Genomic DNA, 27,591 nt, shown 5'->3' on the forward strand with positions numbered 1-27,591 from the left:
GGCCTAGGGGTGAGGGCCATTTATGCCGGGGACGATGCCCCCCACCCATCTGTGCCTCAGTCACTCATCTGAGACATGGTACATGCACCACCTCCCTCTGGGGTGCTGGGCGGACACCGTGACTCCAGAAGGGCTCAGGCTAGCAGTGGTCATCCGGACTTTGTGGGAGGACAGATCCTGAAAGGCAGTTCTGCCGGGGGAGCCCCCTTAGAGGCCCTTCCCAGCAGAGGGCAGGGTGGTGTCTGGAAGCCCACCACCCAAATGCTGAGCTTGGTTTTGTTCCTAAGCCATGGGGTGTTTCCGCTTTAGTCACAGGCTCTCGGGAGAGGACAAGTTAAATCCCAAAGAGCAGGAAGCGGCAATTTAGGGACTGCTATTTATAGAATATACTCCACCCAAACAAAACCCAAATAAAGCAAAGAGCCCCCTGAACGGCCACTAACTAGGGAGAGCTCTGTCCTGGTGACCAGAAGCTCTGATGGCCCCACCAAGTCATTACTCGTCATTACTCGCAGTCAGGAAAAGTAGGGGCGGCACCACAGCCCACCTCTGCCCAAGGGGCCTGGACAACCTGGCCTGCAGGGGGAACTGTCATGTCTCCAGATATGTGGGGACCTGGAGGGAAGCCAGATACCGTAGGACTCTCCCTTGGGCTGAGGGCAGAAGGGGGGGGGGTCAGTCAGGAGGCGGGGTTCACATCCCAGCTCTGCCATCCCCAGCCTGGGTAGCTGGAGGGCAGGAGGCACGTCCTCCTCGGGTTACTCCAGACATGAATAAAAGCACTATTAACACCTTCACGTTTAATACCACCACTTATTGTTTCTTTATTGCGGTAAAAAAGTGATTCTATTTCTAGAGATGAAACAGCATCACTGAGACATTCTTGGAAGAGAGTTCCCTTTGTTCCCCAGCCTTTGTGACTAATTTTAAATCCGTCACCTGAAGAACAGACATGGCTTCGTAGTGGAAGGGGAGTGAGGGCTCTGCTGAGACTCGCATTTCTGCTGCTTGCGCCACACTTCCGTAGGGAATTGTGTTCTGGGGCCACAGAGCGAGCAGGGCCCTGGAACCGCCTTGACTTTTCGGAGTGCAAGCACACCGGAGGCTGCCTCGTGGGGCAGGAGACGGGGACTGGGGAGGGGCCGCAGAATCCGGGAGGCCTTGGGGCCTCACAGGAGGTCTGTTCTGCTCCACTAAGGACCGACTGTGTGACTTGGGCAAGCTGTGAGTCTCCTGCGCCTGCTTCTCCTCTGAAAACGGGAACACAAGCCTACAGACAGCGCCCCTGCCCTTGGAAGGCAGAGAACGCGTGTAAGATGTTCTCACTTAGGGCCCAGGCCAGCCTGGCCCTCTGCAGCCATCCCAGGCCAACACCCCCCTGGTCTTCCTGACCATTTACCGCTGACAAGTGGGCGGACCCAGGAATGGGCCCAGGGGTGGCTACAGGCTTCGAAGGGTCACACACCCACCCGGACTCCACTCTGGAGGCTGGAGAAGGGGAACCACAGCCTAGTGGGGGGGGGCACTAGCAGTGGCCACAGGCTCTTCCAGGGGAGGTTGGCTAGAGGGCGTGGCCTGGAGAAAGCAGTGGCTGCTGGGCCTGTGACATGAGGGTCACAGGAGAACCTCTTCCCCTTCTGCCCCACACGTGGGCTTCAGGGCCAGCTCAGCTTCCATGCCTGCGCCTTTGTTCTGAGAAACGGAGACGGTCCTGGGTGCCTGAGGGGCGGCCTCCAGCCACTGTGCAGCGACAAGGTATACCCAAGGGGTCCAGTCTGCACTGGCGCTCTCTGAGAGGATATTCGTACGGCACCAAGAGTGGGGGGCTGAGAGTACAGTGCCAACAGAGGGCTGACTGGCACGCACTGGCCCCCATGGCACAGGTAACGGGCAGGACAAATCCATCCTGCCCCAGAAGTGAGCCCCTCGTCCCCATGCAGGATCCTGCTCGGGCTGCACTGCCTGGCCCGGGCTACGGTGCTGTCATCACACTCTGCTCCCCATGGTCCACACTCCAGAGGCGGTAAAACTCAGCAAAGTCCACATAGGGCTCCACACGGCCGTCCTCTCCCGGCGGCAGCGAATGGGCGGGCCGGGAGCGGAACAACCCCCCGTCGGAGCTGGAGCTGCTGCTCTGGGTGTGCGTGTTGGTGGACTGCAAGGTCAGGGTCGGGCTCTGGCTGCGGAAAGAACAGGGGACAGAGTCAGTCGGGAGGTCGTACCTTCTAGCCTGGGGACGGAGTGGCCCCTGCCTCAGGCCACAGGCCCCTCTGACAAAGGAGCCAGCCCAGCCACACGTCCTTCGGAGGAGATGAAAAGCTATATGTGGCTATTTACGTGAACCAGAATTAAAATGGGTCACTCAGCTCCAGCACTCAACAACCGTGTGTGGCTGGTGGCTACTGCATAGGACCCAGAACAGCTCCCTCTCGGAGCAGCGCTGCGAGCGCTCGCGCATTCCAACCTCCGGACCCAAACCCCACAGACCACAGGTGGCAAGAGCTCTTCTCCCCGAAAACGCTCCTCGCTCCATCCTTCTCATTCCCCCTTCACCAGCTGGGTGGGGGGGAACACGGGTCCCCCATGTTCTCAGAGCTCCCTGGGCACCCACCCTGTGTCACAGAGCCCAGAACAGCTGGGAATTAGCAGCTGGCCCACCATCCTGCAACTCCCAGCACCGCCCAGCACCCAGCACCAGGCCAGCCCACAGCGGGGCCCGTGCTGCTCAGAGGCGGGACGGGGGCAGGGAATTAGAGGTGCCGGAGGATGGCCGGTTCTCCCGCTTGGCCCGGACCACTGCCAGCACCTCTGCCTCTGTGGACACAGCTGGTGGCTCCCTCTGGGCAGCCCTGCAGGCCTGGGAGGGCCACCCTACTACTCTCACTAGGGACGCCCATCATTCGACTGCCTGGCAGGTCCCTCCCGCCCACAGTGGTGGTGGCAGCAGCAGCAGCAGCATGCGGGCAGAAGAAGGGAAGGCCCCCCTGTAGGCGGAGGGAAACAGAGCCACTCCCTTCCTGATGACCTTTCCAATTGGTCACATCTTCTGAGTAGGCTGGGTGTGGCATCTCTATTATTCCTGCAGGGCTGGAATGTGGAAACCAGATCCTGATCTCCCGGTGTGGTGGGGAGGTGGGGGGAATACATTCCACAGAAGTGAAGGGGGTGGGGTGGACACCAGACCTGTGGCAGGTCTCAGTGAGGAGGGAGCCTGCCCGCCCCACCCCCAGGCTCCAGACCCCCTGCCGCCCACTAACCGCCCCCCAGCCTTAAACTACAGAACTCACTTCAAAGCTAACATTGCTCTGACGAGCCAGTACAGGCCAAACAATGTCCCCTAAGACGGGATGCCATTGGGGAGGCCACCCTACATCACACATTTCAAGAACAGGAGAGGAGAACCTTCCCATTCAACGAAACTAACACATGAGACCTGAAAGCAAGTGGTCCAGAAGGCTGTCAGCACCAGCGGCCGGTCCCCTCTCCTCCTGCCTCACCATGTGGCCCCAGGAAACCTGCACCTCTCCTAGGTTCAGCTTCAGTGAGCTGCTGGAACCTGAAGTGCCGCCCTTTCCTGTCCCAGCCTCTAGGGAGGCCTCCCCAGGGTGGGACGGGGGATATCTAGGGGTACAGGACCCCAGGGCATCTCATCCAACATCTCTCAGCCACAGGACTTGGCCCCATGGCATTCCCGTTCAGGTACAAGGACCGTCCCCAGGTAGCAGGCCCGAGAGTGGCTGGGGTGGGGGTGAGGGCTTACTTGGTGAGGGTGGGGGTGGCTTCGTCCAGGGTGGAAGCGCTGTGGGCTCCATTGACCAGCTGGCCCTGCGAGGGCATGACGAGGGAGAGGGTCACGCTGGTCTTGCTGGTGCTCTGGCTGCTCGAGTAAGGCACGGACACGGGGTACACGCGTCCTCCTGCGGCTTTGGGAAGAAGAGAGTGGTGGGCCACAGCAAGTGGCGGCGGTGGGGGGACAGGGCTGCTGCAGGGCCAGATGGGGGCACTGTCTGAGGGCTGTGAGGGGAGGTGGTGGCCCAGCCTGGCTCCCCAAGCTGCAGCCTGGCCCTCTGCCCCTTGGGACAGATAAGGAGGGTCCCATGGCAAAGACTCTTCCAGGCCTAGCAACATAGCATAGCAACACAGGTGCTCAAAGCAGGAGGAGAATCCAGTGCTGAGCTGTCGGGACAAAAGGGTTATTGCTTGGCTTCCCGTAACAAAGCTTTAATCCGAGGGGATGAGTGTGCTCCTAGGTGAGGCTGGCCCAACAAAAATATGGCTGCACTAACAATAAGCTAGAGAACTTCCTGACCCTGGCCCGCGGGCGAACAAAGCCATCTGGGCATGCCTGAGTGCTAAGGCTTGTTTAAAAACAGAAGGAAGAAATGCAGCCCCAGGAACAGAGGGTCTGGACGCTGAGCGGCACGGGGAGGGAGTGCAGACAGAGTGACTGTGTCGCTTGCCGAGCAACTTGATTCCAGAACTAAAACGGCAGAAGTAAAGCGTCTCGCGCTTGCCCTGACATGGCCCAGGGACAGAACCAGGCTTTGGGGACCTTCTGGCCACATGCCTCGCCTCGTGTAGGTAGGTCTCTTCCCTCTAGTCTCCGTTTCCTGTTCTATAGAAAGGGGTGCCATCTTCTTCAGGGTAGTTAATGAGGACTACAGGAAACGTGCGGCTGAGTGCCGGGCATAGAGTGGGCCCTCAGCCAGTGGGAGCCACGGTCCCTATCGTGTGGCCTGCGGCTCTGCAAGCACTTTGCACTGAGGTCCTTCGGGACGTAGCCAGGGCAGATGGCATTTCCTCATTTCACAGACAAAAGGGAAAACAAACAAAGGCAGCTCAGAGACCTTCAAAGTCAGAGCTCAGATCAGCACTTGCAAACCAGGCCTCCGACTCACCTCCATTCCAGGCGTCACGGCCCCCGGCCTCATCCGCTGCGCACCCACCTCTGCCCCAGTGGCCTCCCAGGCGGCTTCCGGCCCGCACCGCACACTCACCTGGGGCCTGGGATGCTGTGGGCTGGCTCATTTCACCCAGCGGGTAGCCAAAGTTCCTGACCAGCAGGGTCATGTCCTCGTGCCGCGGGCAGAACTTGGCACGCTCCCCGCCACTGGCGAAGGTGTCACCGTGGATACGCTTCACCCGGTCCACCACAGCCTGCGCCACTGCATCCAGGGAAGTCTGCTTGGCGAACTCAGTGTCGATCATGGCAGCGATTTCCTGAGGGAGGGCAAAAACCTGGTGAGAAACAAGGGGTCCCACGACGGTGCCAACAGCCTATTCAGGACACTTAGGAGTCAACGGCGAAGCAGGTGAGGGAAGGCCCCACCAGCCACGCCTGCAATCTGAGCTTTTCAAGGTAATCCTTCTGGAACTTTCTCACTGGAGTATGTGTGACCTTGTGACCTCTGTGATTGTTGGCTTCCACACCAATAAAACGGGGATAATACCCACCTCACCGGGTTCTTATGAGGATTAAATACCACAAAGGATGTGAGGGCACTTTGGGGAACAGCACAAATGATCACTATTACTAAGTTTTCTTTTCTAGAACCCACTTATTGTAGCCTATGATGGGCCAATTCTGTCAGAAAATGAAGATACAAAATGAAGGCAGGGTCCCTTTAAAATCACCCTTGAAGTGACCGCTTTCGTGACGACTGTCTGACATGTCCTCCAAGGACCCTGTGGACCTATGTCGATCACACAGAGCCCTCCTCACAATCCCACAAAGGCAGATGATACCCTCATCTTAGAGACGAGAACGCACTGTAAACTATCCGCAGCTGAGAGGGCCGAGAAGGACCGTGGCTGGCGCGACTCCTTGGCCAGCGTCCTGCGTGGCGCCACAACATTCCTGTACCCCTGCCATAGCCCAGGGCCCTTCAACAACAGTCTCCCAAGCAACGCGGACCCGTGGGAATTCATGTCCATCCCAACTCCTTCCCTTCAGGCTTTGCTCAGGGCCCTGGGGACCGACACTGCCTCAAGGCCAGGAGCAAAGCTTTGGGTGGGAGGGCTGTTCTTGGAGCTCCGGGCTTTTGCTCCCCCAGCTTTGAACCCAGGGAAGATGTCTGGAGACGGCATTTAAGAATCAAAGCTCTGGGTCCCTGAGCACTTGGCGCTGAGCAGGAGGGCTGGCTGGGTTCCCAGGGGAGCACAACCCCCTGCAGTCTGGCCAGCCGCGCTCCGCCAGGGCCCAACTCACCTGGTTGGCCTGCCCAGGTCCATGCGCTGCCTCCAGGGCCTTGTACAGCCCCTCCGACATCAGCACCAGGAAGCCAGTCACCCCGTCCAGGGGCTGTGCACCGTGGATTTCGGGCTCTGCAATGATTGGCTTGGACTTGGCGGCGCTGGGGGAAGAAAGTGGAGGGGAGAGCTGTGCTTGGAACGGGGACATTTATTCTGCTAAGGGGCAGAATCTACCCCAGAATGGAAAACAAAACACATCTGACAAGAGGAAAAGAAAGAGAACAAAGAGCAAACCAGAAAAACAGACCTATCTTCTGAGGGCAGCTACTACAATCAAGCCCTCAGGGCCAGAAAAGCCAGAGGGCAGCTGGGGTCAGGAGGGCAAAGGTCAAGTGCCCCAGTTGGCCCCACACCGCATCTCCTGTCCACAGAGCCTGGGCAGTGGCAGGGGAGGGTGGGACAGCGAGAGGGTATGGTTCTCTTTTAAAAGTCCACTCCTCTTGGGCTCCTCCACAACAAAGGTCAGGCTGCCTCAGACCCCACCTACACGCTCCATCTGCACTGAGGCCATTTTCTGATGCCCTATCAGGGCTACAAGTATCAAAAAGTCCCCGCAGGTGTGGGCACACAGGCACAAGGATCAGACGCTGAGTCTCAAGCAGCCTGACGGTCCATCAGTAGGGCCCTGTGAGTGCTGACACAGCCACAACTGGAGTGCTAGCAGCTGTCACCAGGAATGCCACCAGCCTGCATGGGAGGTATGCAGAAATGGAGAAATGGGCACCTCGTGGAGAAAGAGTGTGCAGGACACTGGGAGGGGTCGGCCAGCGCCTGTGTGTTTGGAAAAGGATGCCCACCCCCGCCCCACCACACACACACACTTGTGCAAGCGCACAGACTCTGTACAGCTTCTGGGGAAGGTGCCCCAGCTTGGGGTGGGGAGAAGATGGACTTTGCACGGTATATCCTTGGCAACATCTGCATTGTTCTAAACCACAAGTGCACTTTCCAATAAGGCAACAGTACCCCACACACGAGAGACAAAAGTTTCCAAACTCGACTGCAACCCCTGTGAGCGAGGAGTTCTTCCTACAGCATGACGAGGTCTGGCAAGGGGGTCTTTGGCATGACTTCTGCACAGCTCTGGCTGGGACACTAAATGTCCTGGTGGGTCTGTCTGTCTGTCTGTCTCTCTCTCTCAGGAATGTGCTCAGAATTCAAGCTGCCTGGGTTTCAGTGCTCCCTCAGTGCACAGCGAGCCCTGTGACCAGGTGGGCTACCTAATGTCACCATGTCTCAGTTTCTCGTATGAAAATACCTTTGAGGCAGTAACAGCACCTACCACCTAGGGCTGAGGGAAGACTGAACAAGAGAACGTATGTACAGAGCTGTGCATGGGCTGGCACAACAAACGCTCACAGTTATCATCGCTGCCCATGTGCTGCTTTGAGCACAGGGCGGCAGCCGGAAGGGCAGTGTCCTTGGAGGGAAATGCACAGTGCATCTCGCGCCTCTGCCCTGGCTCCAACCATGGACAGCACGGACCAACAGGCCTTTGGTCTGTCCCTGTTCCACACCAGGCAGCTCAGGCGCACCCTGCCCTCTCCCGCCAGGCCCTATGGCCCAGTTGCTGCCCTTGGCTTGACTCCCTGCCAGCCTGCGGGCCTGGATCCCACACCAACCCCTGCTGCCCCTAGCGCTGCCTGCTCTGCCCCGACGGGGGCAGCGGGCCGGCCCCACCTGAGCAGGTCGATGTCAGTGTAGCCGTACTTGACCTTGTAGTCCCCAATGCGCCTGGTGCTCTCCTGCCCGCAGAGGATCCCCACTTGCTTGATCTTTCCTGCGTCCAAACCTATCAAGGGGAGAACGACGACAACTCCAGACCTTGTTCATACTACAGGACAAAAGGAAGGGGCCACAGACACGTCCATGAAACGAGGCACCGAGGACCCACTGAACAGGAAATGAAGTCACACCAGGAGCCTTGGAGAGAGGCTAAACCAACATCCCCGTGTCCTTGGGCCTCATCCCTATCAGGACGCCCCCTCACTCAGAGCCCCTCCTCCATGCTCAGTCAGAGCCCACCCGGCACTGCCCCGCACTGCTGCCCGGAAAGGGACGGAGTGGCTATGGCAGTGGCCGATCTCAGGACTTCTTTGGTCCCTCAGTCTCCACCAACGCCAAGTGCTCTTGGAAGCATTTTACACGCTTTAACTCTTTTAGTCCTCACCCACCCTGAGGTAGGTGTTACTATTATCTCATTACAGAGATGGGGAAACTGAGGCACAGAAAACTTGAGTCAAGTCCCAAACTTCACCAACTAGTAAGCGACAGAGCTGGGGCTCAACCCCGGCAGGCTGGTCCCAAGCCCAAAGTCACAGCCCATCCACTTCATGCCTTTGTACATGACTGGCAAGAGGGAAAGGGTGAGCCACAGAAGTCCCCTCCCACCGCTGATCCTTGCCCGTGTCCCCTAGTCACCCAGCTGTGAGAGGCGGAAGAGTTCATCCTCGTTCTCCGTGGTGTGGTCCACATTCAGCTGTGTCACCTGTAGCCCGTCCACCGTGGATTTGCATAAAAGTGCACGGTTCGTACCTGCAGCAGAATTTGAGCAGCTGAGCAAAGACTGAGCACAGGAAGAAAAGGCCATGTTTTGAAGAGAGAGAGGGCAAGCATCTCACATGTGGAGATCCTTGAAACAAGCAAAGAAAATGGGCTCAGCCCACTGGTGAGTCAGCAGCCAAGGAGCGCTGATGATATTAAGGAATTAGGTTAAACTTTCCCAGTGCCATCCTAGGATGATTGTGATGTTAATAAGAGGCCTCTTCTCTAGGGAGACGTACTGAAATATTTACAGATACCATGCCATGGTGTCGGGGGTTTGCTTCACAGCAATGTGGGGACAAAGGGCTACAGACTAAATGAGACTGGCCACAAGGAGAGAGCTCCTTGTTGGGGTTGCGGCTAGGTACGCGAGGGTTCATTGAATGCTAGTCACTCTACTTTTTTACATTTTTTAATTTTTTCCATAATGAAATCTTAAAAAGAGGAAAAGAAGAGGGAAATTATCAGTGGGGTCTCTACAGAGCTCCTACAGTAATCTGTGCCCTGAGGGTGCGGCTTTCTCAGGTTCCCAGAGGGCCCCTTCTTTGCCCACAAATCCCACAAAATGTCCTGGTGGCCCCTCACCTGTGGCCCACACCCAGCCCATCTCATAGCCCTTCCTGGGATGCCGTGCGGGTCTTCCACAGCCAGCAACCTCTTCTGAAAGAGGAAGCCACTGAGGAGACCCAAACAGGCGACAACTCCCCCAACACCACAGCCAGGGGCAGAATGGGGACCAAAGCCGGTCGCCCACCTCCCATCCAGTACTTCCAACTCCCCCCACTGGGACCAAGACTCTTGTGGAGTAACAGGGACATCCACCCAATGGCCTCGGCAGACTGGGGCTGAAGGTCCTACATGTCTGGAAAGCAGATTGTCCAAAGAACGCACAGATCCCCAAAGCTGACCTCCTCTCCCGGCCCTCCCCACCCCGTGACAGACAGGTGGCTCACCGACATTGGCGACATAAAGCTTGTTGTTGAGAAGGACCGCCACCACGGCCATGGCCCCGCCGGAAATCTCCCTCTCCAACACCTTGAGTCTTTCGAGGATCTTCTGATATTGAGGGGGCAGCTGGTGCTGGGGGACCCCCTAAAAGCCATCACTGGGGGTGAGAGCAGGCCGGCTCTTCAGAGACCACCTCACCAACCCGCCCCTCCCTCAGAGCAGGGGTGTGCGGGCCTGGCCAGGATGGGAGCTGCACTGCAGCTCCAGGCAGGCTTCTCCAGGAAAGCCAGAGGTGCCCCGACTTACCCCACCGGCTCTGAAAGTGCTGGTGGATGTGTGACACGGCTGCGGCCAGCCTCAGGGCAAGACCTGACCTGAAGGGCCTCTCCTCACACCCTTTGCGGCCCACCCCATGACGAGCCTGAGCAAAGCTGCCGACAGCAGGCCAGGGGGGCCCCCCGTCAGGAACTGTCCCCCTAACTCATGCTGCTCTGGCACAACAGTATCAATGGCCTGAGAAGGACATGGCAGGTGAATCCTTGCTCCTAGAAAAGCTGGCTTTGAGGTGCTTCTCCCCGGGAGCAGGCTGGTAGGTCACCTCTGGCAGCTGGGACTGGAGGCTGGCCTTCTCAGCTAAAGCATCATCAATGGACTCCAGGAAGCTCCTCTCCACCACGTCGAAGGCCTGGAGGCACAGAGAGGACAGGGGCAGGGCCAAGGCCGGCTCAAAACTGCACCACCACCTGACGCCAAAACACCCCTCAGTAGCCAAACGGGATAGTGCAGGCCACCACGTGACGGGGCTTTGCACGCAGCACTGTGGAGCGACCGAGAGCTTAAGGTTACGAGCTTGCAGTCAGGCCACCTGAGGGTGGGTTCCAGCTCTGCCACTTGCCAGGTAGCAGTCTGTCTCTTCATCTATGAACAGAGACAGAGGTAAGTGCTGTTCTGCGGGTGACCGAGCACTCAGTACCTGGCTCAGAGTAAGCCTAGGTCAGTGACAGCTGGTGTCACTACTACAGCCCGTGGGCCCCTCGACACTGGGCGTGCTGCTGCCTTTCCTGGGGGACCAGCTGAGAGTCCCTAGCACAGGGCCCTGCAGCTGGGCAGGCTGCTCTGGCCCTCGGTGCTGAGGCAGGAAAATGGCGGAGAACAGTTTTCAAGGCATAGGAATCCATCCTCATCATCCTAAGTGCCTCCCGACATGCTTCCAAAAGGAGGTGCAGGGAAGAAAATCTCCCAACAGCAGCGAGCAGAAAGGCAGAGCTGGCGAAGGAGCACCAGCCAACCGGAAGTGAGCAGGTGAGGCCCAGGGTGCCACAGCGGCTGGAGGCGAGCACCTGAGCCAGGCCTGAAGGAAAGGGACCATCCTGAGCCACCCTCAATCAGCCCCCCACTATACCTTTTGTCCCTCACTCCTCATTGCCCGGGAACATCTCCTCCGGAGCCAAGCCACTTGTGGGGAAGGGTCGCTGCTGACTGCCTGCTCCTGGACTTCAGGAAGTGGGGCGCCCCTGCCGCTGGGTGAGGCTCCCGGAGCTGGGTCCTCAAAGCAGCCCTGGCTAACCCCACACTTTACAGGTGCAGGGCCCAGTTCCGGGGAACATGACCCACTGGGGCTGGGGCTGCCGGCCGAGCACCAGTACCTGCAGCAGCACACGCCGCACGTCGGCCTCTGTGTGCTCAGCATTGAGCTGGCCCAGCAGGAGCTCCGCAGACAGCCGCTGGGCCACGAAGTTGGTCACCCGGTTGCCATCGTAGCCGTTGAAGACCCCATACAGGAAGCAGTTGTTCTCACTCCTGACAGAAAGAGGCAGGAGGCAGCCTGAGACCAGGCACTCAGAGAAGAGTGACACCAGTTCCAGAGAGGATGGATAGAAGGGAAAGGAATTAGGGGAGAGCAAAGATACAGCAGCTGTGGCTTCAGGTGCCCACCTGGGTGCCCCCATTTTGACCATCATTTCACTCTGGCCATGACCTTTGGGGATGCTCCCCATCCCACTGTCGCAGGCCCTAAGCTGGCTGAGGTCTACATGTGGAAGGGACAGCAGCGGGTACCACCTCCCATGGGCCACACCTCACTGGTAAGCCCCATGCAAGACAGTTGCAGAACTGCTGCCTTTTCTTGCGTGCAAACCTACTGCCGACGCCCAGGACAGCACCCCTGGCACTCTCACCTGAACTTGAGCCAATTGTCCTCCAGCGGGTGGCTCTCAGTGCCCTTGCCATCGGCAGAGTAGCTGCGGTTGGAGGCTGAGCCCACTCCAGAGAGGTGACAGAGCGGCAGGTCATCTGTCCAGCTTGGCTGCTGCTCCTGGGGAGGACACCAGAAAATCATGAAGTGTCACCTCCTCCTCCAGGGCAGAGCCCACCTCACCTTCCTTTTCTTCCCCAACAAGAACCCAGCAGGCCCAGAGCACCCCTCAGAGGGTTCTGCATCCTTCTGGAAAACAATGACCCTTGTATGAACAGACATCTGCCGAGGGTTTGCAAAGCAAATGAGACACACACAATGAAGCAAATTCTTGGCCGAAAACTCTTTAGTGGCTCTGACTCCAATCCTTTGGGCACTGGTTAAAAGTGCAGATTTCCAGGCCCCACCCCCAGAATGTCTGATCCTGGCAGGGCTCGGGATATCTGCACTGTAGGCCGCTCCTCCCAGGGGATGCTGACTCGGGCAGCCAAGGAGCTGAGAAACGAATTTATAAGTTGTATCAGTCAGTCACTCTCCCTGGCTCTGGGGGCCCCTGCCACCCACTCCACTCGCTCCCTGCCACAACTTCTCCAGCAGTGCCAAATGCTGGCAGTGCCCTGCTCACACCCCCCTTTCCCTATATGTGGAACACCCTCCTTGCCAAGCAATTCTCCATGTCCTTAGGGACTCTGGCACCGAGTCACCACCTCTAGGAAGTCTTCCTTCAGGAAGATGCTCCCCAGACTTGGTGGGCTGCCTTCTTGTGTACGCCCCCTCCCCTGGCTCCCTCACTTCTGCCTGTCTGTGTCGGACTCCTATCTGACCCCACGGATCTCAAACAAGGCCACTCAGTACAATTACAACAGAGCTCTACACACACACACACACACACACACACACACACACACACACCCCACCCCCACCTCTGTCCAGGCTCCAGCCCAAACAGATTCTGAATTTCCTAAATCTCCTTAGGGTGCACTCTGAGCACCTGCACTTTTTGACGCCCCAGAAACGACTGTGATGCAGGCCCAGGTACGACCGACCCACTGCGTTAGTGAAAGCCTCCCCCACCTGGCCGCCACACGACGCCCACCTGAGGACTGGGCTTGGTTCATAAGGGCATTCCCTGGACCACCATGCTGAACTGGGGTTAACAAAGACAACTGGGAGAATCAGAGTTCAATTGCAAGAATAAAATTTGGATTGAAAGCTTTATTGAAATATTAAATACGCACGAGTGCTGTGCACAACTTCTTACAAATTACTAGTAAGTCTTCAAAAAAGGATGTGAAAACCACTTCACCAGGCTTCTGCAATCACATATGTAAAAAGCCTGTGGTTAGCTTTCGTGGCAAATTTCCTCTTGTATTTATTTACATCCTGACGGGGAGTGACGTTGTGGCTCTCCTTTTTTTTCCAACTGCTTCAACACTGCATTTAATCTAGCACTTCAGTTCTGTGCTTTGCACCTCGGTGCATCTTCATGGGGCGTGGGAGCTGGTTTTTATTTTTAAATTCACATACATAGTAGCAAAATGGACTGTTTTTTAGCGTGCAGGTCTATGAATTTTAAACACATAGAGGTTTCTGTAACTACCACCACAATCAAGATACAGTGCAGCCCCAACACCCCAAACACACGCGCCTGTTGCCCCTCTGCAGCCACGCCCTCTGGACCCCTGGCAACAACCGACCTGCCCTCCATCACTATACTGTCTTTACAAGAATGTCATAAATGAATTAGGCAGTGCAGAACCTTGCTTTTTTCTTTTTATTGGGATAAAACACACCTGACGTTTACCACCTTAAGCGTACAGTTCCATGGCATTAAATACATTCATTTACATTGTTGGGCAACCATCACCATCTATCCCCCATAACGCTTTTCATCATCCCAAACTGAAATTCTGTCCCCATTAAACACGGACTCCTCCGCATGCCCTCCCCCCAGCCCCTGGCAACCACCACCACGCTCTCTGCATGCACGGTCTGTCCCTCTCTATTGCAGAGCAGTATTCCATCGGATGGATATTGCACACTTTATCCATTCCTCCACAGAAGGACGTGTGGACTTTCCAGGTGGGGGCAATTATGAAGAGAGCTGCTGCCAAGATTCACGGACAGGTTTCTGTGTGAACAGTTTTCATTTCTCTAAGGCAAATACCTAGGAGTGGCGCTGCTGTGTAACTTTGTAAGAAGCTGCCAAACTGAGGGGTGCACCATTTGCATTCCCACCAGCAATGCACAAGAGTTCCAGTTGCTCCATCTTCTGACCACATGGTTTCTTTCTCTTATTTTCTTTTTCATTTAGACATTCTAAAAGGTATATCTGGTGTCTCACTGTGGCTTTCATTTGTACTTCCCCAATGACAAATATAGATGTGCTTATTAGCCATCCACATATCTTCTTTGGTGAAGTATCTAAGTCTTATGCCCATTTTGAAATTGGGTTGTTTGTTTTCTTAACTGTTTTGAGAGTTCTTTATGTATTTTGGACAAAAGTCCTGTGTTGGAAATGTGATTTGCAAATACTTCCTCCAGTCTGCAGCGTGCCATTTCAGTCACTTAATAGTGTCCTCTGCAGAGTGAAAGAATTTAGTTTTAAGGAACTTCGTTTTACCAATTTTCTTCTTTCCTGGTTCATGTGTTTGGTGCCATGTCCAAGAACTCTTTGCACAGCTCCAGGTCACAAAGATCTTCTATGTTTCTTCTAAAAGTTTTATAGTTTTACATTTCGTCCTGTGATCCATTCTGAGTTAATTTCTATATAAGGTAGGGGGTTTAGATGATTTTTTTTTTGGCATGTGGATGTCCAATTGTTCCAACACTATTTGTTGAAAAGACTATTTCTCCATTGAATTACCTTGGCACCTTTGTCAAAAACAAACTGGCCATACTTGTGTGGCTCTATTTCTGGTCTCTATTCTGTTCTGTTGACCTATGGATCAGATTCCTCCACCAGTTCCATGCTCCTGATTACTGTAGCTTTATAGGATAAGTCTGAAAATCGAGTAGTGTGATTCCTCTAACTTTATTCTTTTTCAAAATTGTTCTGGCTATTCTAGTTCCTTTGCTTTTCTGTATACATTTAAAAATCAGTTTGTATCCACAAGAAAATCTTGCTGCGATTTTCATTGGAACTTTTAAATTTATAGATAAATTTGAGGAGAGTTCTGAATTCTTTACTATGTTCAATCTTGCAATCCATCAACATGGTATGTCTCTAAACTTATTTATGTCTTCTTTATAGGACTTTTTTTTTCAATTCACACAAAGGCTAAAAGCTACTAGGAGCCACTGAAAACAAAAAACATGACTGAAACATACTAAGGGAAAAGAAATGGCAAAAAGAGCTGAAATTCTGTTCGGCTCCTTAATGTTGGGCATTTAAACTTGCAGGTGACGCTGCAAAAGAAAAACTGTTTCCCAGTGACATAGAATTGTTTCTAGCTCTAATCTTGACCGGTCTCATTTTAAAAGCAATATAAATGGCTCTCTTAATATAAGTGTGAATTTAAGCCTTTGGAACCCACATATAACATTATGCAATTAGAGTACATTCAATTAAAACATACATTCATTCAACAAACAGTAACTCCACATTTACAAGAGGCTGGCATTATTCCAGGTACTGGGGACAGAGTAAATAAGAGTCCTTATTTGAAGACTTCTTTCTAGGGAGGGATTTCAAACATGTAACACAATAAACAAGGCAATTTTAGACAGCGATATGAGCTACAGAGGAACAACATCAGGGTAATGGGACAGCGAGAGGCAGGGAGGGCTCTTTTAGATGAGGTGGTCAGAAGAGGCCTCTCTGGGGAGATGGCCTCTGAGCCAGACCTGAATCATCATGGAGCAGTGGCCATTTCGGAAAGAGCCTTCCAGGCAGAGGGAGCTGCATATGCAAAGATCCTGAGGTAGAAAATAAAGTGTGTCAGGTTGAAGAAAGTGCAAGAAGGCTGGCGTGGCCTCTGCAGAGTACCGAGTCTTGCTGTGTTCGTGCACGTGGCTATCGAGGTGGAGACAGTGTAAGACCTTCTGAGCCATGGAAGAAGTTCACTGCCAAGGAATTAATGATTTTTCAAGGAACTGATTTGTTGCCGACCACGCCCTAGGTCTTAGATCTGATTAGGACCTCCCGGTCCATCACCAAGGACCTCACGATGTCTCAGACAACATGGCAAAATAAATTTCCCAAAGCAGCTCCTTTTTCTAGGCTCTATCTCCTGCTCCAACTGGAATGAAATCAAGCGTAAGCCTCAGCAGAAGCACAAAAGCATCTCCCTAGTCAGGAGTACCCTGTGTCCTCCTCCTGAAAAGATGGGCCAAGACACCAATACCCAGCGCCCCGAAGTGCCCCAGCTGTTTTAAAGCACGGGAGAAGACATTTCCACTTTCTAGACTCCTGTCTGAGATTAAAAATGAGATGCAGATGGATTGAGCTCACCCTGTGCGCTGAACAACACAAATGTGTTGCCCATGATGCAAACCCTGTCACCCGTGCAGCAGTCATCGTGCCTCCTCGCCATTATCTAAGTCCCCCAAGGGTCACAGAAAGGCTTCCAGGGACTTGACTATTTCCAACAAAGTCATACCTTCCAGCAAAATATAAGCATTACCCTAGCAACATACAGGCCCACTCGACATGAAGGGATACACATAAAAGCCTGTGAATTCGTCTTTCACAAGGAAGGAAACAAACTCAGACGGATGGCTGAGGAATGTGCCACGTCACTGCGTGGTGGCACAGGAACAATTCATCTAAAAGCATTTCATGATGGGAGCTACAACTTTGCTGTCAGGAGTGGGCTGACGTTCTGACGGCTGCTGCCATACTCAGGTGGCCTGAGAATAACAAGCCCTCCCAAATCAGAAAAACTGTGTATGTGACAGTGGCCAATCCACTTAACAAGTGCCTTGTTCTTCAGAAGGTACTTATGACTAGTGTCTGGATACTTCTACAATGTTAAGTGCTTTTTTTGACAACTGATTTTCACTATGTTGAGCTACCAAAATTTGGGAAATATGTTATTTTATTAACTGGCAATTGGTGTCCGGGTTAGTGTGTATGGATGGACTCCAGTGTCACTGTTGATTTAAGGATAGCCTTTGTCCATTCCTGATAAAAAAAATACTCAAGAAAACAGTAATTGATGGATACTTAACATGCCATTTGTATGTATACATCAGTCACTCCTAAAGCTTAAAGCCAGCCTAAAGTCCTAAAGCCAGCACCTTAGTTAGAAGGGAAGCACAGGAGGCATTCTCGTTAAGGTCAAGAACACGGCAAGAATGCCCACTGTCTCCATTACGTAACATATGCTCTTTTTTCCTAATTGCTAGCCTATGCAATTAGACAGGAAAAAAGGAGAGCATATTGGGAAAGTACAGTTATCTCTATTTGTAGTTGATATGCTAGTACCTGGAAACCCTACAGAATTAATGATAAAACTAACTCAAATAAATCAGTAAGCTGGCGGGATAGGAAATTAATACACACAAATCAACAGCCTTCACATACTTAAAGAAAAGATGGGCATATAGCCTCCATGTGAAAATTCCTCCCTGCTGTCATCTAAAACACCAAGGTCTTTTTCCTGTGAAGTTCTAGAGAGTTAGTCTCCCCCAGCCACACTCCTGTACAGGAGTTTGTAAAACCTGAATTTGTATCGGTTGGATTACCTCTTCATGCTTTAATTCCAATCCTCCAGCTTATTGACTTGGTTTTGAATCTCACCCTTTGATAAATTAACAATCTCACTCAGCTGTCTATCTTGTATAGATAAGGACTTCCAGACAGTGTTCCAAATGCTTTCTAAAAAACTGTGACCAGAACAAAAAGCTTTACACTTCTGGCAGAAGGTGTCCACTCCAAACACAGGATGGAAGTAACACCTCCACCAAAGGTTTGCTCTGCTTGAAAGGCCAGATGTATTTTGGGACCGCAAATGAAGAGGCCACTGAGTCTGGAGGTACAGTCACAGAAGCAAGCACACACTTCAAAATAAACCAACTATTTATATACATGAACCTTGCTGAGCAAAGCTCTCCTTATTTCACATTGGCACTCTTTAAACATTAAGTTCCTAACCAATTTGACGTAGTGTGCTATCAAAATAAAGAATTTTTTTTTAAAAAGTACCCAAAGAACATATTAAAAAGTATCCATGGGGAGGCAAGGCTTCCCCCTTTTCTGTCTTTCCAAGTCCTATCCATCCCCAAAGACCCTGCTCAAATCTGACTGATGCCAGAGGCCCGTCCACTCACCACCTCCAAGAAATTATCCACTTCGCATTTTCCTTTAGACAGCCACATTTTCTTTTACTCAAATGACTTCATTTTGAATGTAAATTTTTTCCGCATTATAAGTAGAAAAGCAATATTTGTCATATCTTGAAGATAATAAAAAACAAAAACAAAACAAGTTTATTAAATTCTAGTTGAACCTATTGCCTGCTGTAGACTTTGAGCTGGAGCCTGGTTCTCTCTGTTAACAAAAAAGGGAGATTAGCAAGAATCAGAAAGGCGTTACGGACATGCTAGGACCAAACCAAGTCTTTCTCTTGATATCAGACGGTTTGAAAGAGAACTGAAAAGCAAGTGACCTCCTCCATATGTAATGATGAGTTTTATACCATCACACACCAAACCACTTCACTGGATGTGGCCCACACTCTGGGAAAATACTGCCGAAGGCCATGGAGCCCCTTCCCAGAAATCCATCCCTGTGGCCTCACCGTGCATCACAGGCACCCTGCTCACTGGCCCTTTCTACTGGTCTTCTGGCAACTCTCATGTATAGCCTGATAATGTTAATTAGCTACCTGGTCCAACGACACGTACTTTTAACCTTTTAATATCTCTGAAGTCGGTGTGTTGCAAGTTATTTAGCATGTGTTTTCTTTCTTAGTAGTACGTAAAACAATGATGTGTCCTTACTATTAATGGTGTGTTAGATCCAATGACATAGGGGCAATTTCTCAGCTACATACTTACAAGTACTCTTTCAGTGGAAGGCCCTGCCTAGAATGTGGTCCCAACGCCCCTCAAACATTCAATAACTGGTCAGAGAATTCCAGGAGGTTCTTCTACCCGTGTGGGAACGGAAGTATGTGGTCCTCCCCGATTTCAGCAGGGGCCCCGATATTACTCTTGAAGCAGGGCCCAGTTAGGACCCCATAGTGGAGGCCTCACCACATCCCCGGCTTCACCTTTCCTTGACCTATAGCTTAGTAATAGATTGGTGCCCTGCGGCTTGAGCTCGGAATGTCCCGTCCCAGTTAGTTCCCTGCTTTAGAAAATTACCCTGAAACTTATGATTAATATCCTTATGCTTATCATCACAATCTCTGTAGCCGAGCATTATAGGCTGCTCCCATTATTGTTCCTGGGTTGCTGATGCCACCGGAGAACCACGGTGCCAGAGGGAAGGCTCCATGCACCCCCGGAACCATCACGTAGCCTCTGGAGGAACTCCCAGGTTTTCCCTTAAACACCCCCAGCCGGTCTGAGAACGTGAGGCAGGTTTTGGAGGTGTTAACCCGCTGCCTTCTCAGACCACCGGTGCTCTGACACTAAACGCTTATTCTACGACCCACTCCTGGGTCGGTCTATTGGCTGAGCGGCGCAGGCACCCGGCACTCAGCCGCCCTCTGGTTTCCCTCTCACACTGCTGTGACCATGTTCCCCCACTTCTCCACCTCCATGGGGATTATCCATACCAAGCAGCCCCTGCTGATTCTATTATAACCCACCAGACTGCCACGTCTCTTGCTTCCTTCCTCCATATTTCTGAACAATTTTCGGAAAGGTCATGGATTTTCTATTCACACAAACCACCCACCCCTCCGCCCCTGCACACACTGAAGCATACTTTCTCCCACGCCCCGAATGCCAGACCTGCCAGCACCAACCAGCAGCAAGTGGCACTTCAACACCCAGGACTTGAGTTGGCCAGGAAGCTGAGAAGGGGGCGTCTCACGCTCACACAGGCTCGTCACAGAGCCGAGTCTGTGCGTACAATCCTGAGCACGGCCCACCTTAACTCTTGGATGGCTTACAAATTAGTTGTGTCAGAAAGCCTACTTCTGAGTGTGTGACGGAGTTCCAAACTTCGTATTTTGGTACGAAAAGTTTCTAGAGTGATCGAATTGCATCTAACCTGCCAAGGGCGCCACAAACACCTTGTGCACATACATTGAAGCATTAGCCCCTCACATACATATGTGAGCACGTCACATAAAAACAGTCCAGTAAAGTCCCCACAGAGACTCATCTCACACTCCTGGGCAGCCGAAGTAGACAAAGCATGGTTCCAAGTTCAGGGCACAGCTTGAATATCAAATTATAGTATGAAAAGGCCGAGTGTTTTGTGGTGAAAGCACCCAAATTCCTTAGAGGCAAAAAGAAAGCTCAGAAAGGGAGAATAATGCCCCCAGGAAGGTGGCTGAGGGTGGGGGCTGCAGTTCTGGCTCCCCAAAAAGCTTCAAACATCCCCTGACTGCTGCCTTCTGTCTCTCTGAATGACCCCCTTTTCCTTCCGTGCTTCTCTGGGACGGACTCCACTCTAGGGCCCCTACCTCTCTCAGGAGGGTTGTCATCAAAGGTTCTCTATGTTTCCATCACAAATATAGTCCGAATGCATTCTTAAAGGGGCTACAAATGATTGCGGAGCGCCGTGTGCTAGAGCAGCTGGACCACATTCTGCCAATATATGAGACAGTTGTAGGGATGGATGGCCCAATGGGTGTTTCCATTTTAATGGGTAACATTTACTTTAATGTACATTAGAAAAAATATATAGCTAGCACCTGTAATTTTATAGATACAATTGCTCAGGATATGTCTAAGTTAAAAAAATTTGATTTCAAGTTTTTTTTTTTTTTTAAATAATTAAGTAAATCATAGGACAGGCAAAATCAAACTCTTGATTCTCCCTGCCCTCAGTGCACTCCTCTTCCGGGATACCCCACCTCAGTAAAGGGCGCTGCTGTTGCTCCAACTGAACCTTGCAGTCCTTCTTGACTCTTCTTCCTGTCACGCCCCCCACATCGGATCCGTCAGCAAATCGTATCAGTTCTTCCTCCGAAACACAGCCAGAACCCAGTACTTCTCACCACTCCCCTGCCATTGCTCTGGCCCAGCCGCTGTCAGCTCAGCTCACATCCGGACAAGCGTTGAGTGCCACTCAGAAGGTCCCAGGCTTCTACTCTTGCCACGCAAGCGCTTTTCCACGGAGGGCTTTCTCTGATCACAAATCAGATCCCATCATGCCTCTACTCAAAACCAGCCAAGAGGCTCACATCACACTCAGAACAGAATCCACGAGGCTCCCTCGGACCTGGGCGACGTGCATTTCTTCCAAGCACTCCACTCCAGCCACACTGGCCTCCTCCATGCTTCCTACACAGGCAGGCCTTTGCATCCGTTCCCTCGGGCAGGAACACTCCCTCCCACGTCCCCCACTGCACCTCATCAAACGTTGGGGTCTTCCCCTACCATGCGGCCGGAAATGGCTCCTCGACCATTCTGTGTGCCGACTGTTCTCCACAGCACCACCTGATGCGATGTGATAATTACCATAAATCATCTGTATTCGTGTATTGTTGACTTCTGTCTCCCTTCCCAGAGTGAGGGTGGTGTCCCCTGAACCTTCCCGGTATCTGCCACACCGTGAGTGCTCCGTGACGTTTGACATTTGAGAGAATGAACCATAGGTAGCAGAACTGAAGGTGGAACTTCACAACTGGAGTGTGGTCGTGCCAGGCCAGGAGTGTGGCATGTCAGTTCATTTAATACTAACAACCCTTCTGGAAGTCTTCTTGGTTGGGGAAACCAAGGTTCAGGAATGTTACGTGACTTACCCAAGGCCATACAAGATTCATACTCTGTTTTATCTGGCTGCAAAGGGCCTAGGTTCTTTTGAACACATCAAACTATCTTCAAAAGCTCTTCTTTTCTTCAAAAGATCTTTTAAAGTACCACACTGCCTGGGGACGAAAGGTGCAACTTCTCAGGATGTCATTCTGGCCCCAGCACTCCCTTCCAGCACAATGTCAGCAAGTCCCAGCCCTTCCTGCAAGCCTCCACTGGCCCAGTCAAAGCACGCCATCTATAGCCCCTCAACACACTGCCACTAGAGTGCCTCATGACATAGTGTTAGGCGTGTATGGCTCCTTCTCCCAAGCTCAACTGCAAATGGAGCAAGCGTGTGTACACGCCTTATTCATCTTCATATCCCCAGGCCCCGTAACCACCGACTAGCAGTCCTCAAAGCCATCTGCTGAATGAGTGTCTGGGCTGCTCTCCCCAGACTCAGAACAGCAGAGGGCAGGACAGCAAGCCCCACACACTCCGACACCGTGTGAGCAGAAATGTCCTGATCGTCATGAGGGTGGGAGGTGGGAGGGGCCTTGTGTAGACAGCCGTCATCCCTTTGCTTTCATCGAGATGCTATGTGCTTAAAGCTAACTAACCTATATTTCAAAGATTCCACCACCACCCAGGAACACATTCTGGAGCTAGTAAAGCTCACCTTCTGTCTAACCCAAGTTTCTAACCCAAGTTCCTTGGGCTCCATCGCACCTACACGGGAGGGAAGCTGGGAGCCAGTCTCCTCAGCAAGCCAAGCTAGCCGACAGCAGTTGTCACTTTTATCATTTGCCACACGTTGCAGCCAGTGTTTCTGGAATGTTTACAATGGGGACATTGACACAGGGGCCCTGCCCTCTGGGAGCTTACAAAGCAAGCGGCCATGTCTACCCAACCAATCCAATGACAAGGCCGACCTGTCGAGTAGTTACATAAAGCGGGGCAGCCAAAGGTGTAGGAAGAGAGCTACCCCCTCCCTCCCACTGGGAGTTGCTGTCCTGGAAGAGCCATTCCAGAGTCCACACAAAGCCTGTCCTTAATACGCAGCAGTGACGGTCATCCCCCACACACAAATCCTGTGGCTTCAAGACCCTCAAGGGCAGGACGGCCACTGTTGAGCACTGTAGACCTGGCTACACATGCTTTCTTCGTTATTTTACACTTATTTACTGAATGCCTGGCACCCAGTGGTGGCAGGTGCCGATGGCACTGTTCCTTGCACAGGTAGATCCCAAGTCCCTGTCTTACAGGAGGTCACCTTCCAGCACAGGAGGCAGACGAGTCCCCAGGCAATTACAACAGCGGTGCCTGGGGAGGACCCATGGCACCGGCACCCAATCCGGGCAGGTCAGAATAGGCGCATGGTGCCAACATGTGTGTGCGTCCATGTACATGTGTCAGGAGGACCCACGAGGGTCCAGACTGGGAGTAGGGGTGAGTCTCAGGACAATCCTCCCACTGCCCACGCTCACCTTACAGAACGGGAAACCGAGGCACAGCCGGGGCCAGAACCCAGGCTGCCGGACGGCGGCCCTTCCTCGGGTACAAGTTACAGGTTACAGGGTTTGTGGAACGCCTGCCTGGTTTTCGTTCTGCCGCTGCCACTTACCAGCTCTGTGGCCTTGGGCACATGACACCTCTGTGCCTCAGTTTCCTCGTCTGTAAAACAGGAATCCCAGTGCCTATCTCGGAATGCTGTTGGGAAATGAAGCTTACGGTGTAGAGCCACTGGCACAAAGCCTGGGATAAAAGGGGCCGAGGCCGCTGTGACTACCATCCCCGGCGGCGCGGTGCCGGCGTGGGCTCCCCACGTTGCTCCCCGCGCCGCCGCGAGGCCAGATTCCCTTCCGGCTCCAGATGCTCCCACCCTGCACGCGCCCTGGATGCCACCGGGGACTCCAGGGCTGGGAACCCGAGCCCCCGACGCCGGCACACCGCGCTCCCGCGCAGGGCTCGCGGGGCCGCGCGCCCCAGACCTAGGGAAAGAGGGGGGCCGGCCCTGGACCGGGGAGGGCGGCGGTCACACCCCGCCAGGGACAGGCAGGCGGCCCACGCAAAGTGGGAGCGGCGCCTGCACCCGACAGGCCTCCCCCTCCCTCCCGGTTCCCAGCCCCCAGCCCGGACAGCGGGTCTCGTCCTCACACTCTGGAGCAGGCTCCTCCTCTGCGCCGCCATCTTGAAGGGACCCCGCGGGCGCGCCCGCCTCCCGGCAGAGCAGACGAGAAGTGCGGCTAGAGCGGCCTGACGCCGGCCCGGAGGACCGCGCTGCCGGGAGCGAGCGCCCAGCGCCACCCCATGGCCGAGTGGGGGGCGGCTGTACCGGTCGTGTACGCGGTCGCGCTCCTCCACCTTTTCTCTAGTGGGAGCTAAAGGGACGGCCTCCGTAGGTGTGCCCCTCGCCCATTTGTATTTGCACACTTTCCGCAGGACCTTTCAGGGAGGCTCCCAAAGCCCCGGACTAGGGTTCTGCATGAACACGATGGGGAAGGCGGAAGGTGGGTTATTCATTCACGCAATACGTATTCATTGGGTGACCGTGCCTGGTCCTTTAGGGGTGAAGCAGGAAGCAAAACAGGCCCTCAAAAAGCTAACGTTTTAATTGGGGAGGACGTTTGCATACGTAAGTGTTTCACGCGGTGCTACTGTGTTCCCTGGAAAATAAGACCTCCCCTGAAAATAAGCCCCAGTTATGATCGTCAGCAAGACCGATGCATTTTAGTACATTATGATGATGTTCCAGAAGATGACATGACTGTATTAGAATAAATGTAGATTGTTGTACATGAAAAAATAAGACGTCCCCTGAAAATACGCCCGAATGCGTCTTTTGGAGCAAAAATTAATATGAGACCCGGTCTTATTTTCGGGGAAACACGGTAAATGCTAGGAAGAGAAGTTTAGGGATGAAGCATGGTAGTGCAGTGTTAACTGGCAGCAGGGAAGGGAAGGCCAGGGCGGAGGGGACAGCGAGTGCAGGAAGCCTGAGGAAAGGGAGCGTGTGGGTCCAAGAAGCACGCGTGTGACAGAAGGCTGATGTGGTTGGAAAAAAGACGGAGGGGGAGTGAGATGAAGGGCGTGTAGGGCAGACTCCGACCTTGTGAGCCCCAGGCAGGAGTTGGGTTATTCATCTGGAGGACAGAGGGAAGCTGTGCACATCCCAGCAAGCCACTGACACGATCCCATTCGTAGAAAGATCCCTTTGACTACTGTGTACAAAACAGATTTTTAAGGGGATTGGAGTGGAGACGGGAAGACCGATTAGGGGACTGTTGTACTAGTTCTAGGTGAGAGATGGCAGTGGTGGAATGGCAGTGGGTGGACTTTATTTAGGAGATGAGATCTGCAATGCTTGAGCAAGGATTGGTTGTGGGTGGTGATGTGTCAAAGATTCTTCCAGATTTCTGGCAAGAACAGCTAGGTTTGGGAGAGGGAGAAGGTAAGGACCAGGAGTTCAGTCTGGCCGTGTTGAGTTTGAGGGATTTTGAAACATTTCAAGAAAAGAAATCAAGTCAGTCTTTAGATGGAGAGGGCTGGAGCTCAGAGCAGAGGCTAAATTGGCAAAGACGACACAATGAGCAGCTGGAAAGGCAAGGGGAGCAGAGGCAGCACAACCCAAGGTGAGGAGTGTCTAAGGAGGGCTGGGGCAACAATGTGAGATGCTTTTGAGAGGTCTAGTTAGCAGGTAACTCTCTGGAGAGAGTCTGTTAGATGTAGCTATCTTTAATTAACCAGGCAGTTCACGTAGAATGGTAGGACCAAACTCCATATGCAGTGAATTGAAGAATAGCTGGGAAATGGAGACCTTGAGAATAGGCGGACTTCCCAATTGGTGGACTGGAAAGAGGAAGAGAAGGGAACGTGGGTTTGAGAGAGGGTTTTTCCTGTTGGGCTGGGGAAACTTGAGCCTGTTTAAATGCCGACGGAAAGGTTTAATAGAGAAGAGCTGATGATTTAGAAGGGGGAAGTGGGTGTCAGTCTAGGATGGTGACTCACCATCTTGCTCTCCTATCAACACAGCTCCACATGACTCAAGATGACTGCTTGAGCTCCAGCCATTTTGTCTGAGTTCAGCCAGCTGGAAGGAAAGAGGAAGATAGGAAGATGGTACCTCTCTCTCTCTCTCTCTCTCTCTCTCTCTATCTCTTTCTTTCTTTCTTTTTAAATTATTAATAACAAAATTTACTCGCAAGCAAACTCCCTTCCCTTTTAAGGAGACCTCCAGAGGTTCCACATGATGCCTCTCCTTACATCTGTTTGGCTATAACTTAACTCATGCCACATGTAGCTAAAAGGGAGGTCAGGAAATGTAGGCTTTGGACTGAGCTACAATGTGCCCAACTACAGTTTCTGTTACTAAAGAAGGCTAGGATAATGGATACCAGGAGGCTATGAGCAGTCTTCTCTGCCATGAAGGGGTTTGGGAGGGGCCAGGTGGTTTTTCTGGAAAGAATCAGGATTTGGAGCCCAACCCACTCCATTCTAATCGCTGCCCCATATCCTGTCACCTGTGTGACCCTGAATAAGTCACCTCCCCTGTCTGAGCCTCAGGACCCCTCTTTGTATAATGGGAGTGAGGCTACCTGGCAGAATGACTGCAAGGATTAGATGAGATGCCATGGAAAGACCTGGCTTGTGGTAGGCCCTGATTACAATTTAATGTTTTTAAAGATAATAAACACACATTGAGCACCTACTGTATGCCAAGCACTTGCTGGATGCTTTTTCATCATACACTTATTTATTTCTCACACCAGCCTTGTCAGATAAATATTGTAGTCATCTTTAGTTTATAATGTAGGAAACTTCAGTTCAGCAAGTTACCCAATAAATAAATGTCGGGATTTGAACCTAGGTCTTCTGACTCTGTGATGTGATGTAATAAGAAATACATATTTTGGACTTGATCCCAGTTCCTGGCACAGAGCTTCTCTTTTTTTCTTTCCCCTTTCTTCTGCCTCCCCCCATCCCCCAACCCTACTCTGGTTCAAGCCGTTGTTTCTCAGTCTAGTTGTGTAGGACACAGCTCCCTGGCCCATGCTGGTATTATGAGCCTTCTGCTCCCCCGGCTGAGGCAGTCGGTTGCTGGTCATTGGTCGGCGGCTCACAGCAGCTCTTGCCCGCTGCCGGCCACTCACGCTGGCCAGTGGCAGCACACAGCAGCCCACAGCAGCACTCAGCAGCCCATGACAACCTCCTGTTGCTCACAGCAGCCCAGCTCCCGGGAGAGGCGTTGTTCACAATCTTAGCTGTAGAGGGCACAGCTCACTGGCCCATGTGGGAATCAAACTGGCAACCTCAGCATTAGGAGCACAGCGCTCCAACCACCCGAGGCACCAGGCTGTCCCCACAGAGCTTCTAAAAGGGTTTTGAAATTTCCCTGAGTGATAGAGATGGTAGGACATCATTTGTTACTCTTAACAAGCACCTTTCAACTATCTTGCAGTTTATGTTAATGAGATGACAGGTGGCTGGAAGCCCCTGGATGACTTTAGGTTGGAAGCTGGTTGCCAGAGCAACCACCCACGTGATTAGAGCTTTGAGCCCTGCCACTCCCATCTCAGGAGGGGAGAGGAGCTAGGAATTGAGTTAATCACCAGTGGCCAGTGATTTAATCAACCGTGCCTATGTAATGGAACCTCCATAAAAATCCTAAAGGAAGGAGTTTGGAGAACTTCTGCGTTGGTGAACACATCTGCGTGCTGGGAGTGTGTCACACTCCAAACTCCAGGGGGACAGACACTCCTGCACTCTGTGGACCTTTCCAGATCTTACCCTAT

General features: G+C 52.7%; 1 protein-coding gene across 3 annotated transcripts; it reads right to left on the bottom strand.

Annotated features, from left to right (window-relative positions):
- Positions 1–787: 787 nt before the first annotated feature.
- On the bottom strand, positions 788–24,024 carry TAB1 (TGF-beta activated kinase 1 (MAP3K7) binding protein 1). Of its 3 annotated transcripts, XM_081058183.1 has the most exons (13): positions 23,957–24,011; positions 23,287–23,473; positions 21,808–21,933; positions 11,922–12,058; positions 11,391–11,544; positions 10,343–10,429; positions 9,750–9,888; positions 8,674–8,787; positions 7,933–8,044; positions 6,209–6,353; positions 4,998–5,220; positions 3,761–3,923; positions 788–2,180 (listed from the first exon to the last, which is right to left on the bottom strand). In XM_081058183.1, the coding sequence occupies exons 3-13, from the start codon at positions 21,826–21,828 to the stop codon at positions 1,973–1,975; spliced, it is 1,503 nt and encodes a 500-aa protein (XP_080914309.1). In that variant the 5' UTR covers positions 21,829–21,933; positions 23,287–23,473; positions 23,957–24,011; the 3' UTR covers positions 788–1,972. The 3 variants fall into 3 exon arrangements, with proteins under 3 accessions (XP_080914309.1, XP_080914308.1, XP_080914307.1); XM_081058182.1 differs by lacking the exons at positions 21,808–21,933; positions 23,287–23,473 and having other exon boundaries at positions 23,957–24,024; XM_081058181.1 differs by lacking the exons at positions 21,808–21,933; positions 23,287–23,473 and having other exon boundaries at positions 10,343–10,561; positions 23,957–24,016.
- Between the last annotated feature and the right edge of the window lie 3,567 nt (positions 24,025–27,591).

The sequence above is a fragment of the Rhinolophus hipposideros genome (assembly GCF_964194185.1).
Source record: "Rhinolophus hipposideros genome assembly, chromosome: 9".
Classification (NCBI taxonomy): domain Eukaryota; kingdom Metazoa; phylum Chordata; class Mammalia; order Chiroptera; family Rhinolophidae; genus Rhinolophus; species Rhinolophus hipposideros.